General features: G+C 41.3%; 2 protein-coding genes across 2 annotated transcripts in view; both read right to left on the reverse strand.

Annotated features, from left to right (window-relative positions):
* LOC308099243 (uncharacterized protein) overlaps positions 1-20,135 on the reverse strand; it is a 355,975-nt gene that overhangs the window by 123,988 nt on the left and 211,852 nt on the right. The gene's annotated exons all lie outside the window — the stretch shown is intronic.
* LOC308099475 (myosin heavy chain, fast skeletal muscle-like) lies at positions 328-16,001 on the reverse strand (the record flags this gene model as incomplete). The annotated part of the gene is made up of 39 exons (XM_080448220.1): positions 328-351; positions 560-694; positions 781-876; positions 1,213-1,317; positions 1,407-1,577; positions 2,075-2,200; positions 2,722-2,925; positions 3,342-3,650; positions 3,931-4,055; positions 4,184-4,349; positions 4,436-4,619; positions 4,703-4,899; positions 5,002-5,120; positions 5,209-5,335; positions 5,428-5,817; positions 5,903-5,993; positions 6,074-6,219; positions 6,302-6,478; positions 7,085-7,327; positions 7,482-7,737; positions 7,847-7,983; positions 8,068-8,191; positions 8,299-8,416; positions 8,563-8,650; positions 8,745-8,833; positions 9,184-9,493; positions 9,954-10,124; positions 10,274-10,423; positions 10,553-10,671; positions 10,764-10,902; positions 13,076-13,179; positions 13,278-13,376; positions 13,464-13,527; positions 13,680-13,772; positions 13,868-13,982; positions 14,470-14,497; positions 14,675-14,831; positions 15,135-15,278; positions 15,798-16,001. 39 exons carry the CDS (start codon positions 15,999-16,001, stop codon positions 328-330), a joined length of 5,844 nt encoding a protein of 1,947 aa, XP_080304346.1.

The following is a 20,135-nucleotide window of genomic DNA, read 5'->3' on the forward strand; positions in this document are numbered from 1 at the left end:
TTGGGCATGTTGTTATAGGTGAAAGGTTTCAAAGGTTTTCAAAATATTTCAAGACATTTCAAAATAGTGGAAATAAATGTTTTGTACTATTACCAAGGTGATTATAATGTTAGATATGAATTAGCTATAGGTTTAATTCATTCGTAGTATCAACGGTGACAGATCATGCATATTTTGGGAAGCTTTCAGTACATTGTGTAATATTAAGGTGAAGCACTGAAATGCAATTTGTTCCCAAACACAAATTCAGTAGCATTCACATCATGCACATGTAACATTAAAACACTGTCCACTGCTACTCAAACAGGGGCCATCTTGTTCTTTCTGCTACTCTCCTTGTCCGTCTTGTGCCTTCATAAAATACATTTTGAGAAGTGTTACTTTAATGCTAACTTTTACAATTTCAGTCTTAAATGACCACTCTGTATTTTGCTGTGAAGTAATGTTCTGCTATACGGTAGCATTAATCAAATTCCTGACAGGTCATTATTAATTTCAAGACGGATACTCGGATAGACAGAAATGTATTATACGGTATGCAATATGGAACCTCCAATACCTTAGTTCCTATTTCCCGGCTCTTAGCTCGCATCTTGTTGGCCTGGGATTCAGCTATATCAGCTCTCTCCTCAGCTTCTTCCAACTCATGCTGGACTTTCCTGAATCTGGCCATGTGGATATTACATTGCTCCTCCTGTAAATAAATAAAAATACTGGATGTATGGATGGTCTGATGGTCTAAAACATTTCAATGTTTTCTTTTAGTGATGTTTCACTCACAGCTTCTTCAGCTTGTCTTTTGTAGGCTTTCACTTTATTCTGAAGCTTGTCCACCAAGTCCTGGAGTCTGGCATTGTTCTTCTTGTCCTCTTCAGCCTGCAAGAAACCAGTACATTTCGCTCAATTTAGTTTACTGCTGAACTAGTAAGCAAGTGATTTTTGTTATCTTAAGTTGACCAGGGTCCCCCTAGGGCTCCCATCCTGCCCCTTTTTTCCCTCTACACCAAATCTTTTCGACAAAAATAACGCATCTGCAAGCTGTTTGAGCTTATAGATCTGCTATTTCCGTGTAACGTTCACCCCAGAATAGGGATGCTGGGTTCATGTGGTTAATCTGTCAATGCACACTGACACAAACAATAACTACTGTATATGTATGGCATAATATAATAGGATTAAATTGAAAATTTCAATACAGTTTCCAGGATATACCTGATAAATCAGCTCTTTGATTTTCCTCTCATATTTACGGACTCCTTTGATGGCATCAGCACCGCTTCTTTGCTCAGCGTCAAGCTCATTTTCCAGTTCACGGACCTTGGTAGAAGATCATCATTAAGATAACTTTCTCCTTCCATACCAACATAATTGAGGATTACATAAAATGTGCAACTTGTTATGCATACCCTAGTTTCCAGCTTCTGAAGTTGTTTCTTTCCACCTTTCATTGCCAGGTTTTCAGCCTCATCTAAGCGATGCTGCAGGTCCTTGACAGTCACCTCCAGGTTTTTTCTCATCCTCTCCAAGTGAGCACAGGTGTCCTGCTCCTTCTTCAGCTCCTCAGCCATCATGGCAGCCTAAAAGAGCAACATAGATAATGTTTTTATTTTATTTTCCCATCTCATTTTTCTAGTTTACCAAAATAAGAGCCCAGATAGGAACATCCCAGGGGGTAATTTGAGGTACTGTATGCATGTATAGCGACTTAGAAGTCCATGTTTTTGTGCTCCACCCCCCCCCCCTTCTAATTCCCAGATCTTGTAATGCTCCATTTGTAAATAATGCTCAGAAAGTTAATGCTGCTTCTTTGACAACAACATGAATGGTTCCAATCTGAGAGTTTCTGAGCCTAAACGTAATAGCCCATTCATAGACTTGGAGCAAGTCATCCATTAATCATTATGGTTCGCTTGCAGGACCTTCTGGTTGTAAAAGTACATACATTTTCTCTTTAATTCATCGGCTTTATTAAAAGCTCAATCTTAAAGCCTATCCCCTTTTTCCAGAGAAAAGGAGGGGGGGGGGGGGGGGTAATGTCTTTCACCCCTTAATGAGGACTGGGAGGAGGACTCACATCTGTTATGGCTTTCTTGGCTTTCTCCTCCGCATTCCTTGCCTCTTGGGCGGCATCCTCTATTTCACCTTGAAGGTGAGCGACGTCTGCCTCCAGCTTCTTTCTGGTGTTCAAAAGACTGGTGCTCTGCCGGAAAACCAAACAGCCATGTGATGTGAGCTAAAGCAGTGATTCTCAACCTGTGGGCCGGGGCCCACTGGTGGACTGTGAGGACATTGCAGGTGGGCCCCCAACTAATTGCCAAAACACTAAGATTTTAATGGTAATATGACATCAAAATGTAAAATAAATAATGCAGAAAGATTGTCATGGTATTTTGTCATTAAAACCTTGAAAGAAATGTGTTTTCCTTCTGATACTGATCAATAGGAGCTTGAAGTATACTACGTTAGTTTCATTTATCCAAACACAATCGATTGATTGATCATTAAAATAAACATGCTCTGAAAATGCATACCACCCACCACCCATCTGACCTCTTAATACGGTTAGCCGATTGACTGGCTGTCGTGTTAAGAGGTCAGATGGGTGGGCCGCGAATGCTTTCGAGATTCTCAAGTGGGCCCTGATTCCAGAAAACGTTGAGAATCACTGAGCTAAAGAAATGTGATTCAACATGACAACCCCACCCCGGAAAACAAACTGACCTGTGAGTGTAGAAGCGCCGCTCGTTCACTGGCATCGATCAGCTCCTGCTCGGCTACCTTGCGGCCACGTTCGGTCTGCTCAAGGGCTGCCCGAAGTTCTTCGATCTCAGCCTGCATCAGAGTTGTTCTGCGTTCCATCATGGCTACTTGCTCCTTCATGTCATCCTGCCCTCTGATAGAGTCGTCGAGGTGAATTTGAGCATCCTGAAATCACATTAAGGTTTTGTCAGAGTCATACATGTATTAGTGTTTTTACAGCATGGCACCTACAGTAGGGGGTGGGCTGTCTAGATTAGAAGATGGTCTGTCTGTGTGGGTGTATTTGAGTGTCCGCGGCTAATCTCGCAAAACACTGGACTGGTCTTGTGCATGCTGCCAGTAGTCCAAGGAAGTAAATCCCTGAATATTGTTCACATATTAAGAATATTTGTTTGTGAATATTTGTCAAATTTTGAAACAAATATTTTCGCTAGTTTTTTTTAAACGATCATGATATGTGTTTAGTACATTATGGTCCCATTAATTTCCCCTTTGTCCGTATTTTTACAGTCTATGAATAAAACACATTATTATGTGTGAAATTAAGTTATAGTTAAACATAAGGGCCTATATGCACTTACCTTAAGTTGCCCCTGGACATTTCTCAGTTGTTTCTGGGCCTCAGCAGCCTGCCTGTTAGCATGGCTCAGCTGGATCTCCATCTCATTCAGGTCTCCCTCCATCTTCTTCTTCACTCTCAGGGCATCGTTTCTGCTCCTGACCTCAGCATCCAGAGTGGTCTGCATTGACTCCATTATTCTCTGGCTGTTTCTCTTCAGCTGGTCAATCTCCTCATCCTTCTCAGACACCTTCCGGTCTACTTCAGCCTTGATCTGGTTCAGCTCCATCTGAACACGAAGGAGCTTAGATTCCTCATGCTCCAGAGAGGCCTGTAGAAAGATGACTTCAGCTATTGATTGCTGTAAATGTTATGTTATCTGCAGTACTGTCGTAGACACCACATGTCCACCAAACATCCACCCACGCTGTATCATTGCAGCAAGCACTGCAGCTTTTATCTCCCCAAATATTGCAACATAAATGTGTCAAATAAATGTTTGCTCATCGTTTGGACAACAGAAAACACGGCTTTACTGCCGGCTGCATCCACAGACAGTGCATCCACATTATAGCTATAAGCTATTCTTGCTAGCATATTATCAATTTTACCTCAGCTTCTTCCAGTGCTGTTTGCATATCACTTTTCTCTGTCTCAACCTGCTTTTTGAATTTCTCCAATTCATGGATGCTCTTTCCACTCTCTCCAAGATGCTCTGTTAGGTCTGAGATCTCCTCTGTATTTTGAAAGATAAAGTGCACATTGATAATGTGATGAGTTTTTTTTTTTTTTACTTTTTTATTTACATGCAGCTTTATTTAAGAATCAATAAAATCATGTTTATGAGTAACTGACTTCACTCACGTTGAAGGTTTTTATTTTCTCGTTTCAGAGTCTCCAGATGATCCAGGGCTTCCTCATGTGAGTTTTTCAATTTGAAAAGCTCATTGCTGAGAGAACGAGATTCCTTCAGAGCCCCCTCAAGCTCTGCTTGAGATTCTTCATACTTCTGCTTCCAGTCAGCTAGAATCTGAATCAGACAAACTATTAGCTATTAAAACATAACAATGTGATGTAGGCTATATCAAATCAATATAAAACTAATGTATTGAGTACCTTGTCAAAGTTTCTCTGTTTCTTATCAAGGCTAGCTGCTAAGGAGTTGGACCTCTCCACATCAACCATTAAATCCTCCATCTCATTATGAAGCCTCTGCTTGGTTTTCTCCAGGGAGGCACATTTTGAGTTTCCTGCTTCAATTTGTTCCTCAGCCTCTTGGAGGCGTTGGGCAAGCTTTTTTCTGGGGGAAAGTGAAAACAACAGTATTAAGGTTTTCATCTAGGTGCCAAGAGGCTGACAAATCAAAATATGGTCAACATTTACTTTGCCTCCTCCAGCTCTTCAGTACGCTGGATGGCATCAGTCTCATATTTGCTTCTCCAAAGGGCCACCTCAGTGTTGCTTTTTGATAAGCCACGCTGGAGCTCAGATTTGGCCTCCTGCTCCTCCTCAAACTGCTCCCGAAGGAGGTCACAGTCATGGCGGGCTGACTGTAAACTGTGAGCTAAGGCATTCTTAGCCTAAAGAGGACATTATGAACATGATTTGAGTACAATAAAGTATCCTGTGGTCAGGATTATGACAGCTTTTCTACACGGCATAATGACCTCCCAATGTGTTACCTTTGTTTCTTCCTCTATTTGCCTCTTCAGTTCATCAACTTGTGTTGTGAATCCCTGTTTTCCTCGTGTCAGTTGAGATATTAGACTTTCCCTCTCTTCCATTTGTCGAGAAAATTCAGCTAAAACACAATAGAAGATCAGTATTTTTCCCTGTTAAGTCTGTAATCTTATAACGGGTGCGAAAATTAACCATTTTCAAAAGATTACCATTCTCAGTTTGAAGACGGGCCCTCTGAGTGCTAAGATCAGTAATTTGACGGATGTTTTCTTCATTCTTGGTTTTCAGCTCTATAAGTTGATCTTCAAGTGAGCGACACATCTTCTCTAAGTTGACCTTAACATTTTTCATAAAACGTTAGACATTTAACTGTTTAAATTAGTGCTTCTGCTTTGTCTTGCATATTTAGGTATTTCAGAATAATATACCTTGGCTTTTGCCACGGTTTCCATATTGCCAGTCAAATCATCAATTTCCATCTTCAATTCACTCTTTTCTTTTTCAAGTTTCTGCTTTATTCTTTGGAGGTTGTCGATCTGCTCTCCCAGCTCAGCCATGCTGTCTGCCTGCTTCTTGCGCAGCGCAGCAGTTGTGGCCTCATGGTGCAACGTGGTTTCTTCCAGATCACGCCGCAGTTTGAGGAACTCTGCTTCACGCTTCTTGTTCATCTCGACCTGAGCAGTAGAGGCTCCTCTGGCCTCCTCCAACCTCTCGCTGATCTCCTCAAGTTCCCTGGAGAGATCAGACCTCTGCTTCTCCACTTTGGCCCGGACGGCACGCTCGGCCTCAACCTCTTCTTCAAGTTCTTCGATACGAGCCTTGAGACGGAAAATATGTCTTTACAATAATATCAGTTAAAAGGATGAATTGATATGTCATGTATATAAATCAGGGCTGCATTACATGTAGTTCCTTCATCTTCTTTTGAAACTGGATATTTATTGCTTGCTCATCTGCAATTTTGCTGAATAGTTGGTTGTTTTCAAATTCTGTCCTGGGAAGAAAATATAATGTGTCAGTTTGAATCCAACACGTTTTCCCCCTCATGTACAAGGACCACAGGTCATCACTTACTTCTTTATTTTTTCCTCAGATTGTTGTTTGTCATTCTCTAGATCCATTATGGATTCATGCACAAGTTTGAGATCACCCTCAATCTTCCTCTTGGTTCTTTCCAGGTCCATACGGATCTTCTTCTCTTGCTCCAGTGACCCCTCAAGCTTGAAATGAAGTTGGATAAATCTAAGCAATTGTCACTTAACATATACACAAATATTTACTTTAATGTGTAGAGTAACTCACATCGTCCACTTGTTGTTCAAGCTTAGATTTAGCTTTTGTCAGCGAGTTGACTTTGTCTTCCTCTGCTTGAAGGTCATCAAGGGTCTGTTGGTGGGCCTCTTGGAGGCCTCTCTTCTCCTTGGTCAGTTTGCCAATGCTCTCATCTTGGGCAGTCATCTCCTCAGTTAGATTCTTCACCTGCAATAGGACAAAGGTGGACATTAATGGGACCATAATTTACTAAACACATATCATGATGATTTAAAAAAGACTTTAAACTAGCGAAAACCTGCAATCAATATAAACAAGACTGAGTAACAATACAAACAGCCACAGTATTTCCTCATTCCCCACTTAAACCCTATATACTTCGTAGTCCCCCTGGCCCAAGGGTCTAGTATATAGCGAACCAATCAGTGGCTACTAGGGGCGGGATCTTGGCGAGACCGGATGTGATGCCATCGAGAAGCGCTTATTGCGTTGTAGTTCTTTCACGATTCATCATGGTTGAATAGTATACAAAAGAACTACTGCTGGCGCAGCTACTGTACGTCATGTAGACGCGTCAATATGATTGGTTGATAGACGGTGATAGACAGACGGTCCCATCCAATCACCTGCCAAGTAGCTTGAAAAAAAGGGACCGCCCCTTCATCGATTGTGCTACCGAGGTCCCAGATGGAAGTAGCCTGTGAAACAAATGTGACGCAAGCTTCTTCCATCGGGCGGAGTCAGGTTAATTATGACATGCCCAGAATGGAGATGCTACAGTATACTGTAGGTTCATGGGGTTAAATTTCAAACCTTGTTTTCTGTGGCGTGCTTTTCCTTCTCCACTTTGGCCAAGGTCATCTCGAGGTCATCAAGGTCCTTCTTGAGCTCAGAGCATTCATCCTCTTGCTTCCTCTTCTTGGCGGTCAGCTCAGTGTTGATTTCCTCTTCATCATCCAGTCTTTCGGTCACCTCTTTGAGTTTGGCCTCAAGTTGGATTTTGCTTTTGATCAGACTCTCACATCTCTCCTCTGCATCACAAAGATTTTCTGCATCCTAAGTGGGGAAAAACGTTGAGCTACTGTGCAAACTAAGACAACTGCAATATGCTACCTGACATACATGACACGATTAACAAAAAGTGCTAATCGTTAAAACAAATAGCATTGAAAAGTGAACGCAATATACGTTCAGATTACATAATACTCACAGCTTGCACTTGCAAAAGGAGGTTATTTTTGTCCTGCACCAGAGAAACCATTTTCTCTTCAAGATCCTTCTTCTTGGACTCTGCTTTTGTCAGATCCTCTTTACATTTGACAAAGTCCTCCTTCATGGTTACCATCTCCTTTTCAGTTTCTGCACTCTTCAGCAGGGGCTTTATTTTGAAGAACAGCTTCATCCATGGCCAGTGTTTCACATTCATGAATGAGCGCAAGTTGTATTGCAGAATCCACACACAATCCCTGGAAAATACAACAATCTTTACTAGGGTCTAATATACGACACTAGTTCACACAGTATATTTTATATCAACTTGTTTGAAAATGTACTTTTAGTTTAAGTGTATCTTACTTCTTAATTGTTAACTTTGAGAATTCTTTTCTCATGACGTAACCACGACAAACTGCTTGAGTCTGTGTCACCAAAGAGACTAGTTTGTCATCCCGCAACTCCTCAAGAGTGCCGAGCAAACCAGCTTTGAAGAAGACCTGCAATCACATTGTCTGACATTTACTGCTATTGACGATCTACTGCGTGTCTATAAATATGTTCATATAGCTTTGGTCACATACCTTTGTAGTCCCAAATCTATACTGTGTATGGTCAACGTCAATCGAACCAAGAAGCTTCTCAGAAGCTTTCTTGCCATCGATGAATTGTCCCTCCGGGATTGCACTGGCATTCAATATTCTATATCTGTAAAAACAAAAACAAAAAAACAACCATAAGCCCAGATGAACAACCCAGATGAGAACAGATGTTTTACTCTGTATGATGTTGTAGGGGTAGGAATCAGTATTTGCCTCTGCTTGAAGTCGGCATAGAGAATCCTGCTAGGGAATCCCTTCCTACAGATCCGGATTCCTTCCAGCACACCGTTGCAGCGCAACTGATGGATGACCAAGTGGTTGTCCATGACACCTACAGTATGTTCAACAGAGATTAGTTCATTAAAGACAGAAGTTATACCATTATTTCACTTTTATGTACCTACAAAATATACTGTTGTGGTTCTTTCTAAGATTACATGACAAGGAGATATGTTTGTTCATAAAGCCATACAGCACCTGGTGTTTTCACCTCATTTGGAATCAGGCAACGGACAAAGTGAGGATGGGTGCACCTCAGGTTGGTCATTAACTTTCCAAGATTCTCCTGCAAAGGAAAACAATTGCCGTGTTAGTATTATAGTATAGTAGTATAGTCATTAAAAAAACTGGATCTTTTCAATGAACAATTAATAATTTACCCTGAAAACAGCAGACACAGTTTGGAAAGAGCCCCCCTTCTTCTTGGTCCCTTTCTTTGCACCCTTGCCGCCAGCAGCAGCATCACCACCTGATTCTTTTTATATTGTATAAAAAAAACGATCAGAACTCTGATTGCATTATTACTGTACCTGCTCTCTCTGAATATCTTTGTCGGGCAGAAACCTTGTATCTCCATATTTCAATTTTTCATGTTTTTTGGTAAATGAATGCCCTACGCTTTAAAATAGAAGCCGTCTATCTACAAGCTGTCTCATCGCGACACGTTGTGAAAGTTGTTGTGAAAGTGGTTAAGGTGTGTCTATGGGTTTTATACATAACATTTAATCAATGAAAAGTATAAAACAGAGCCTGAAAAGTAACGGTTTTGGAAATACAAGGCATTGACGATATATGCTTGTATCACTTTGTGGACGGTACCTGCTTCAGCTCCAGAAAACGAGGCATACAGGAAGGACAGCAGTTTAACTGATGACTTCTGGTACAGCTGCACAACAGACTCATTCAACGGGTCCTTGTTTTTATCGAGCCAGCCACTGATGTTGTAGTCCACCGTGCCAGCGTAGTGCCGCAGGGTGAAGTGGGCCTCAGGCTTGCCTTTGACAGGCTTGGGCTTTTGGAATGCGTTGTTCTTTCCAAGGTGCTGGTCATAGAGTTTGTTCTTGAAGGACGTGTCTGATGCCTTTGGGAACATGCACTCCTCCTCGAGGATGGAGAAGATGCCCATTGGCTGTTGGATATTATCATATAGGTACACATGAGATATAGTCAGTCATCTCTGGGATAAAGCTACTGTAATATTATTGTCACTGTCAAAACCTTGTATGTCCAAAACCATTACTTTTCAGGAAATGGAAAAAAGAGCATGTGTTATAGCAGTTATAATTTAGACCCAAATTCTTGTTAATACTTTTCATTGGCTAAATATTTGTAAAAACCCACATACAGAGAGTTAACCACTTTCAACCTGGGGTCCCTTTTTGGGGCATGTCATTCATTAGAGGCAAATAGTTTTGATGCGTGTGATGCATTGTGAGATTGTAGATCTGTTAATTTGTAGATATTTGATATTTTCACTACTTGTGCATGACATACAACGAATTATAACATCATTTATGAACAAAATATGAAATATTGAACATACAAGGTTTCTGCCCGACAGCGACGATATTCATTCTGGTTTATCTCACCTTCTCAATAAGCTCAATGCAGGCGGCCAAGTCCATACCAAAGTCAATGAACTCCCATTCGATCCCCTCTTTCTTGTATTCTTCTTGCTCCAACACAAACATATGGTGGTTGAAAAACTGCTGAAGCTTTTCATTGGTGAAGTTGATGCACAGTTGTTCCATGCTGTTGTACTGTGAGAAGTGAGAAGAATCATTCGTCTATTTCTCTGTGGCAATTTCAGTGAAGAATGATGATAAACTAAACCCATTGAATGTACTGTATTTGATGTGGGTTATTTGTTTGTGTAGTATGCAGATAATGCAGTAGAGTTAATGCTCACATCAAAGATTTCAAATCCAGCGATGTCCAGCACTCCGATATAGAACTGCCTGGCCTGCTTGGTATCCAGCATTTCATTGATTCTGATAACCATCCAGAAGAACATCTTCTCATAGACTGACTTGGCCAAGGCACCAACTGCATTGCTGACCTAATTCGCAGAAATACATATGCATAATGTATAATAATTATGCAGAAATACACTGTCATGGATTTGTGTTTTAGAATATTGTCTCTGTTTCTGACAACAAATCACTAAAATGATATTATTAACATTTACCTGTGGGACTGTCTGCCCTTTGGTGACATACTCATTCCCTACTTTGACCCTAGGGTAACAGAGGCCTTTCACCAGGTCAGCAGCGTTTAAACCCATGAGGAATGCCACTTTGTCTGCCACTGATGGATACCAAGAAAATATATCAACTTATTAGCGAATGATGAATCAATGTGTTGAATATAATTTTGCTCACAACAGTGCAGATTCTCACCCTCTGTGCCATCAGGCTCTGCCTGTTCCTCTCGTTGCTTCTGCTTGAACTTCATGTTCCCATAATGCAGCACTGCACCAGTCAGCTTGTAGATGGCCATTTTCTCATCACTGCTGAACCCAAGGATATCAATGGCCGTCTGAAGTTTAGGAAACATCACCATTGGTAAAAGCCATTAAAGTCTATGCATATACAACATTGTAATGAATCAACAGGAAACTGTAGCAAAGTAGCTCAGACTGAAGCCCAAAAGCAGGGACGTGCACAGATAGACTCTAGGTGGTGCTAGAGCACCTGCCCTTTGCCCTCTTGACCAGAAATGCCCTAATTTTTTTTTTACAGTATTTAGCCCATGGTGACATCGATCAATTCTGGATTAAAAGCTTTTAATATATTAACAATTCCCCAAAATGTGCATTGCAATTTTCTTCTATAAATCTCACACTACTAGGGCAGCCGGCGATTCCGTGCGCCGCGCAAGGTGCCCTTTTTTTTACTTTTTTTTTTACTTGAGCACCTGCCCCGCAAAATGTCTGTGCACGCCACTGCCCAAAAGCCTAATATCTCCCCTGGCCAAGGGGCAGGGGATTCCCTCTTAGACTAGCGGTAGATGTTTGGTTTCCCACGCGGAGACAGAAGTTTGAATCTTGGTTGTCAGCATTGATGCTGTGACCGGTGAAGGAGGTCACTGGGGGTTTAATGTAGCTGAGTAGCTTAGCCTGAAGCCTAAAAGGCTAATATCTCCCCTGCCAAGGGGATTCCTTGACTGGTGCCAAAAATGTAGTTGTATAGAGCACCGAAGTCTGACGTAATTTACACATCCTAGGTTTGTCTACCTGGTTCGCGGTTTTCCACCCCCATTCTGAATCCCCATAGACGTATTTAATATCGCGTCAAATAAGAGCTGTGTTCCAAAAATAAACAAATTACCCTGGCGGTTTTACTCTTATGGATATGAAGCATCAACTGACGGTGAGAAAACGATAATGTTACTTCCGCCGAATTAGTAAAATTTTCGCCAGAAACAGACTGTATCAAATATAAGTGACTGACTATCATAAACGATACAGAACCTCCTCCCTGATAATATCGCCGAGACAGTTTGTTTATTTTTGGACCACAATTCTTATATGAGACGATTCTAAGATGACCCAATGTTATTCTCCATAGCAATTACTTTACGAACCTGGGGATGAACGAGTGACGTCAGGACTTCTGTACTCTATACAACGTAGGTTCAGGAGTGGAGACCACCCTCTGCTTATCACAGCCACTCCCCGTCCTCAATTGCTTCACTGTCTACCACACCTACCTTCACTCATTAGCCACTCCCCATTCATAATCACCCCTATCCACTACACCTGCCTCCACTCACCTCAGCCAATCCTTGTTGCAATCACCACAGTATAAATACACCTGGCGATCTCTCACCTGGTTTGTTAGTTCTGCTCCACGAGAGACCAAACATGGGTTGTGAGTACTGCGCTTGTAGATTGGCTCTTTCCGCCATTCATTGCTTTCTAGTTCGTCCTCCTCCACCCCAACCTCCTCCTTCCCCCTCGATTCTCGCTCTTCCTTCTGTCTCTACTTCTCTAGGAATCCAGGGGGGGACAGCGACGGAGCATAGACTCGAGTAGAGCAACGATGGCCGTCAGCTCCTGAGACTCTTTCCCCAAAAAACCTCAGTGTACCGCCCCACCTTGGGTTCCTTATCCCGTTCCACGTTCATCTCATTTCGTTTCAATACATCTTTAAACTTAAGTAGAGGTGTGGTCTCTTACTAGTGAACAAACTGATTCAACTACTTCTCGGCCTGGGGCCCATGACCCACCTTTTTCCATCACATTTTGCTGGTCTAGGAGGGCTCACTAACCACTCAGCTATGGCCGCCCCTAAAATGCGTCTTTGCCCTCAATACCCGCATATCTGACTAAATACCTCGCAAAAGTGAAGGACACCCAGAGCCACAATACTAGAGGGAGCTGGTAACACCCACCTTTAGAACAAACATGGGTAAATTCTCCTTCTACAGCACTGCCACTGCCGTGTGGAATGTGTGGAATGCCCTGACCCCATCCCTTAAAAGTCGCTGGCTTCCTTTAAAACAGGCCTGAAAATTCATGAATATTTTATGAATTGAAAATATAGGACCTCAATGGAAACTGGACGTTTTTGTTTGATCCTTTTAGACTAAGTGTTTGACTGTACTTGTGCTGTTTGCATTGCTGTCTAATGAAATATTCAATCAATCATTCAAAACCCTCTTGCCCTAGTGGTAGGTGTTTGGTTTGAATCTCGGGTGTTACACTTACATCTGTGGCCACCAGCTCTTCTTTGTCATCGATACTGCTCACAGTAATCTGCCCATGACTTACCATGGGGAAGTCATATGGGTTTGTTGATATGAGTAGTATCTCTGTAGAGGGAAATAAGGGCATTAAACAGCTGTGTTTTTATGTGATACTGTACTTATTGAAAAATAGGTTTTGCATACTATTGTGTTTTTTACCACACCTATAAGCTCTGCTTTGTGGCCTGTCATTATCTGATAGAAGATGTGGTAGCTTCTCTCCTCAGATAACTGGAATGTCACTCTTGACTTTTCCAGAAGATCTGCACAGAATACCATGTTTAATGACAAGGATTATCCATAGCATCCTATGAAACAAAGGTCATAAGGTTCAGGCAAGACAAACTTACAGGTTTCAATATCGGCGGAAGCCAGTTTTCCTGTGGTTCCGAAGTGAATTCTGATAAATTTACCCTAAGAGACATAAATGCACCGTCAACAATTTAGGAAATATCTTCATTATTCTCAATCCAACATGATCTATCTGTCCAGTAAGTCATTCAATTAGATCAGTGTTTCTTGTTGTTTTAAGTTTGGGAACAATTCATTCGGGAGATCAGACTTACAAAGCGAGAGGAGTTGTCATTCCTCACAGTCTTGGCATTCCCAAAGGCCTCGAGCAAAGGGTTTGCTGAAATGATTTGATCTTCCAGTGTCCCCTGGAAAGGATACCCAGCTCCCTCAGTACCTCATAATGTAGTCAATGTTTATTTCTTACATTGTATGCATTCTATAAGTGAAATGTTTTGCGTACCTGTATTTTTCCAGACGTTTGTTCTTTCTTGTCACCACCACCTGCCACTGCGATTGTCGCGAAATACTGGATGACACGCTTGGTGTTGACAGTCTTCCCTGCACCAGATTCTCCACTGTGAATATAGAACAAGAGGTACAGCAATATAGTCTGGTTCCCGGAACAGTGGGCCCCTGAGAACACCGGGCACGATTCTTTTTAATATTTATTTACTTTATATTTGATTTTATATCTAAATTTATTTTACAAATGAGGGGCCAAATACATACATTTTTATATTACATTTAAGGCCCAACATTTCTACAAATGTTACAAATTGCTACAAAACCTGTGATGGCCAGTCATTTTGGGGATAAACAAGAGGTTGAAGGGTAAATTTAGGTTTGATAATGATGTATCGTGCATGTTAAAATCATGTATACTTTACATTATTTCAGACCATTTCCAAAGCCTACATTTATTCTTTCTTTTTTTACATTTTGGGGAAAAAAACTGCCAATTTAACATTGAGGTGCCCACAAGGTTTACGGTATGTGCCCACTGGACATGTATCCTATAGATTGTACCTCTCTCCTTGTTAAATGAAAATGCAACAGACTCACGTAATCAGGACAGACTGGTTCTCGCGATCTGTAGGTTAGAGGAAGATAGAAACAAGTTTCAGTGGCAATTCCATCTGAGCAGTGTGCTTCTGACTGTATATGTGTGTTGTGTGGTTACAATACATGAAAGTGCATGTATCTGGTCCTCATTGACCTTCAGGACTTGCACAGTGATCAGCTTAAAGATTCCATCATTCCAGCTTACCTGTAAGCATATTTTGATATGCATTATCAGAAACAGAGAAAATATGGGGCGGGGCCTCCATGCGCTTTTTGCCCCTGTAGGCAGACACCACCTTTGCATCGTACACTGGGAGCCACTTGTAGGGGTTCACAGTAGCACAGAAGAGCCCAGAGTAGGTCTGCAACAAAGTAAAATCCTCTGTGTTCGTTTAACTTTGAGAGTATAGAAATTGACTCATAATTACCCTTAAAGGTGATTTATTCTTAGTTGCAGTGTCACGCACTGAAAATAGCCAATCGACAGTACAAACTCACAATACGTTGCAGTGCCAATTAGTTGTGTGCTCGTAGATCTGCTATTTTCAGTGTGCGACACCAGCATGCAACCAAGTATGAATTGGGTTATGGGTCCATCTTAAGGATTTTAAGATAGAAGATCACACAGATAGGAAGATTAAGGTGTCCCTATTTAAAATCCTTACGTAAATCATCCATGCTGCGTAGCGATCTTTGAGGTTGTACAGCACAGAGGGCTCATTGAGGTGGGTCATCATCGCCATGTCCTCCATCTTGTCATATTTTGGGGGGTTCATTGGATGGCAGTCCTCTTCCTTAACGGTTACCGTCTGATAAAAACAACGACAGACTATTCAGAGTGAAGCATGCGTCCATTAGTAATGTAATCCATTAGTCATTCTTAAATATAAAAAAAATCAAAATATAGTCATAAGAATAGAGAAGGAAACAAAGGAAAAATGTCAGATAACGCGACAATACTATCCACAAATAAGATGCATGCTCATAAAAAGAAATACAGTGTAAATATATACATAAGGGACATCATTAGCAGCAGATATCAGACATATAATGTAATCACGTATACATGCAGAGTTCTAGTGCTGCAGGAATGGAGTGTATTCATAGTCATAAAGTGATAATGCCTGTGTGATGGCCCATGTCACCAAAACAGACATGGTGACGGATCAGCGCTTGTTCAACAGCCTGATGGTTGACAGGTGGAAACTGTTCGATAGTCTGGTGGTATGGCTTTAGATACATACTGTACGTATCGCTTGCCTAGCCTGCCTGACAACAGTGGTGGTGTGAACATTTTAATTAACACCCAGGATTTTGCTATGACTCACCTCCCCATCTTCCGTCTTCACTGTGGCTTGACCACCATCCTTTGCCTGAATTACACCTTTGATATACAGGTCCTTGGCATGGGGAACAAAGCACGCTGTTTTGGCGTCAAAGGGTCGGTTCTGCGCCTCAATCCTTTCCTTCTCAGGTTTGCGGAGGTAGATGGCCGCAGGTCCATACTGGGCCATCTCCGCGTCAGAGCTCATTGTGATTAGCTCACTAATTTACCCAGAGAAAAACAACACAAAAAACACATTCCACTTGAGTTCAATCTGTTATGAATCATCCATCATGCTTTAAAAAAAGATATGATCCATCATGCTAACCACATTTTTTGCCTTACCGTGTTCAGCTGACCCAATAGAATCAACTTGGTTGAATGTTCTTCAGTACTGCAAAGGAAGCACAAACAGTCCCATGAAGCTTATATAGAGAGCACATCAGATGCCCAGCAGCTGTATTTAATGGATGCTTGCTTGAGTTGAGATGGAAGATCTTACCACTGTTTTAGTCAATGACAGGCCTCATAATGACCACGGTAGAGCGGTCGAGCTCCTTTTATACAGATGAATGTGCTGGTCAAGCAAAAGGCACAGTCCATATTTGGAACTGTAATTCCATTCAAATCCCAATCAAGTCACATTAGCAATTTATGCATGGCACTTTTGGCAGAGGATCTTCAAGTGGTAATAAGAATATGTCACCGGCAACAGGTGATTATCCCCAAGCACTATTTTTACATGCCTTCTGTCCTGAGAAGTATTGGTGTTAGCTAACTCATATACGGTATAATCCATGGTCTAATTTCCTGTAAGATACACATTTAAGGCACTTAACTTTTAGTCAATAACAGTCTGAGTAAACTATAACACCACTTTATTTTACTTTTACTGAGTTTCACCTATACTGTTTATTGAATTACCATATTTTTTTCTTTTTAGTGTGTGTGTGTGTGTGTGTGTGTGTGTGTGTGTGTGTGTGTGTGTGTGTGTGTGTGTGTGTGTGTGTGTGTGTGTGTGTGTGTGTGTGTGTGTGTGTGTGTGTGTGTGTGTGTGTGTGTGTGTGTGTGTGTGTGTGTGTGTGTGTGTGTGTGTGTGTGTGTGTGTGTGTGTGTGTGTGTGTGTGTGTGTGTGTGTGTGTGTGTGTGTGTGTGTGTGTGTGCAGGGGGAAACTGTCATTGTGCATATTTATGGGTGGAAACAAATATGATACCTCATTCACCCTTTATGGCTCTGAGATCCTTCTTGATCTACACAGCTCATCCTGTACTAGAAGGAGCACCTGCTCATCCTGTCCAAGGCATTTGCTCAAGATTTACTGACTTAGCTCAAGAAGGATGTTAGTGCTGGCATAAACCAAAGTAATACTTTTTTGGCTGAACTAAGGAATTAAATAAAACATTTTAAGAGATACTTCCAGTAAAAACACTTCTTGCACAATTCATTTCTGTTGCTTTATTGTCTCCGCCAGGCCGAAAGGCATGGCGAGAGAGTATGTTTTACCCCCTGTCCGTCCGTCCGTCCGTGTGTCCGTCCTTGTGTCCTGTCCTGTCCGTGTGTTACCAGCTAATCTCTGGCACCGTTGGCCCGGTCGCTGCGAAACTGTGCACACACACTCCCTGGATGCCAATTCAGAACCTCTGGACCAAATTTTCACATGGGCCTGTTATAGCGCCACACAAATCGGTACACAGTATCTCTATAGTCATGTGATCAAGACGGGTCTGTCCGATATTTCATATTCATTTCATATTTCATATTCATTTCATATTCATTTCATATTCATTTCATATTCATAATCATATTTCATATTTCATCCAGATTGGCTAAGGTTGGCTTCCAAAGTTTGCAGGATTGGTCCGTTTTGAACAAAATATCTCAAATCATGAACACAGCGTGCGATTTCCGTGAAAACTTGCACGCACATTCCCACTAGGCCGAGGAAGAAATTCCACCCTTTTCACACTGGCCTGTTATAGCGCCACCAGCAGGTCTAATTTACCAAAAAAAAAATTGCAACAAAATGTCTCAAATCATGAACACAGCGTGCGATTTCCGTGAAAACTTGCATGCACATTCCCACTAGGCCGAGGAAGAAATGCCACCCTTTTCGCATTGGCCTATTATAGCGCGACCAGGTGGCCACAATAACCTACCTGACCTGGCGGAGACCTGTGCTCCGAGGAGCACTTTTTCTAGTTAGTTTTGAAATCATTAAAGGACGGCTTTACCCAGGGTGCTTACAGAGCACCGACACCAATCAACTAAACATTAGTATTGAGGGGTTTAAGTGGTTGAAAACTCGCTGTCTGAGATGGTTAAAAGTACATTTTATTGGGCCGCAGATAAATGAATGATTAAGGCGTGTCACACTGATGGTTCACAATGATGCTTGACAGCGATTTCCCGTTCGGTTCCCGGTGGGGGGGACCATTTGCTGCATGTCACTCCTCTACTCTCTCACCTTGTTTCCTGTTTAATCTTCACTGTACTATCAACAAAAGGAGAAAAGCCCCATTTATTAAAGTAAATTTTATTGACACAACCATACATTTTAGAAACAATCCACGGGATAGGTGAACATAACATCTCATAACAAAAACATGTCTGCACTGCTTAGAATGTTGCAAACTTTTAGAAAGCCCTCCATAATTAAAAAAAAAAAAAAAAAACTATTTATTTTCAGGTTTCAAAAATGTGTTAGACATGACATCAAATAGTACAAAAAATGTACAAGAAAAAAAACCCCCATACAGATAATCATACAAACAAATAGAAAACAAAAACAAATAAAAAGAGGTCATGGGACATTCGGTACCAGTAATAGAAGGATTTAAGACCAAATACAATAGGGAGGGAGCAACCAGCCATCAGAGATCTGGCCCGCCATCTAAATAGTCCAGCCATTTCCCTCATCTTTTTTCACCCAACTCCTTTTGGAGCCTCAAAGAATAGGTCATCTGCTCTAGGAGATGCAATTGTCTCACAATACTGACAAATAGCCCCATATAGGGCAATTATTCTGCAACCAGTTCTTTGTGATGGCTTTTTTGCTTGCTGCAAGTACTGACAAATAGCCCCATAGTAGGGCAATTTTTCTGCAGAAAACCCACCATCATTGAAGAATGACAATCTTAAATTCAATGCAATATAATCCCCCCACCTCAACTGTCAATCGTGTTGTTGTCGTGTCCCAGGGCTAGGGGTGACATCCCAGAAATCCTTCTCTGCTTGTTGCTTCCGCCATGCAGCAGGCAGCAGATGTAAAGCTCCAGTGGGTCTTTAGGGGAGCTCTGCTTCTATCTCCATATGTCACTGTCAAGGTTCTTTTGCCATAATGTCTAACTCTTGAATGGTGTTGATCTGGAACAGACACAGAGAGCCTCTGTGTGTGTCATTTATAGTTACACCTGTGCCCAGCCAACTGTTCATTGTAAAGATACTGTAGATGTGGAATGATCCAGAGGTTTGCTATTGCTGCTGCTTCTTTGGCATATTTATTTCTAGACCTAGACCCACAGAGGTAGCTACCTACCTGTGATTACTGTTTCCAGATGCAAGGAACTCTGCAAATGACTTATAGACTGATGAAATAAAACTAACAGATATTTTGTTAAAATAGCCTAGTTATCTGACTCCTTCACAAATTAACACATAACTGGCTACTTCCACTGTCCCATTTGTAAAGTTGTTTGAACATCTTGTGGCATTTTTCTTTTCTTAAAGATTTATTTTTGGCATTTTGTATTTTTATGTCAGATCAGTGTAGAGAGTCAGGAAACAAAAGAGAAAGAGGAGTGAGATGCAAGGTTGCATTTGAACCATAAAGTAACTACATTTATTCAAGTACTGTCCTTTTTTGTACTTTGTATTTTTAGATATTTTTACTTTGCTGGGACATTCTGCATAATGAGTACTTTTACTTTTGTACTTTAAGTATTTTGATGCCAATACTACGCAGTTTTTTTTTTACTCAAGTAGATTTTGAATACCAGACTTGAACTAGTATTTCTACATTGCAGTATTGATACTTTTACTTTAGTACATTTTTTTTGTACTTTTTCCACCACTGTTCTCTGGTGAGCCACTGCACACCGCCATCTTGTGGTATTTCAGCACATGACTCACTTCATTTAAAATAAACACAAGGCTGTCAGAAATCTCATCTCTCATTGCATGTAGGGGAAGTGGAGTGTGAACCACAGTGTGATTGAACTAACGTGTTAACAGAGTGTCAGCTTGAAAAACATATCACACCATAACTTAATCTTCAGCAGGAAGGTGTAATATGTGTTACGCTCAATTACAAGGAAATGTAGACAACACAGTACAATGAGCGCT

The sequence above is a fragment of the Gymnoscopelus braueri genome (assembly GCF_963280865.1).
Source record: "Gymnoscopelus braueri genome assembly, chromosome: 13".
Taxonomy (NCBI): Eukaryota; Metazoa; Chordata; class Actinopteri; order Myctophiformes; family Myctophidae; genus Gymnoscopelus; species Gymnoscopelus braueri.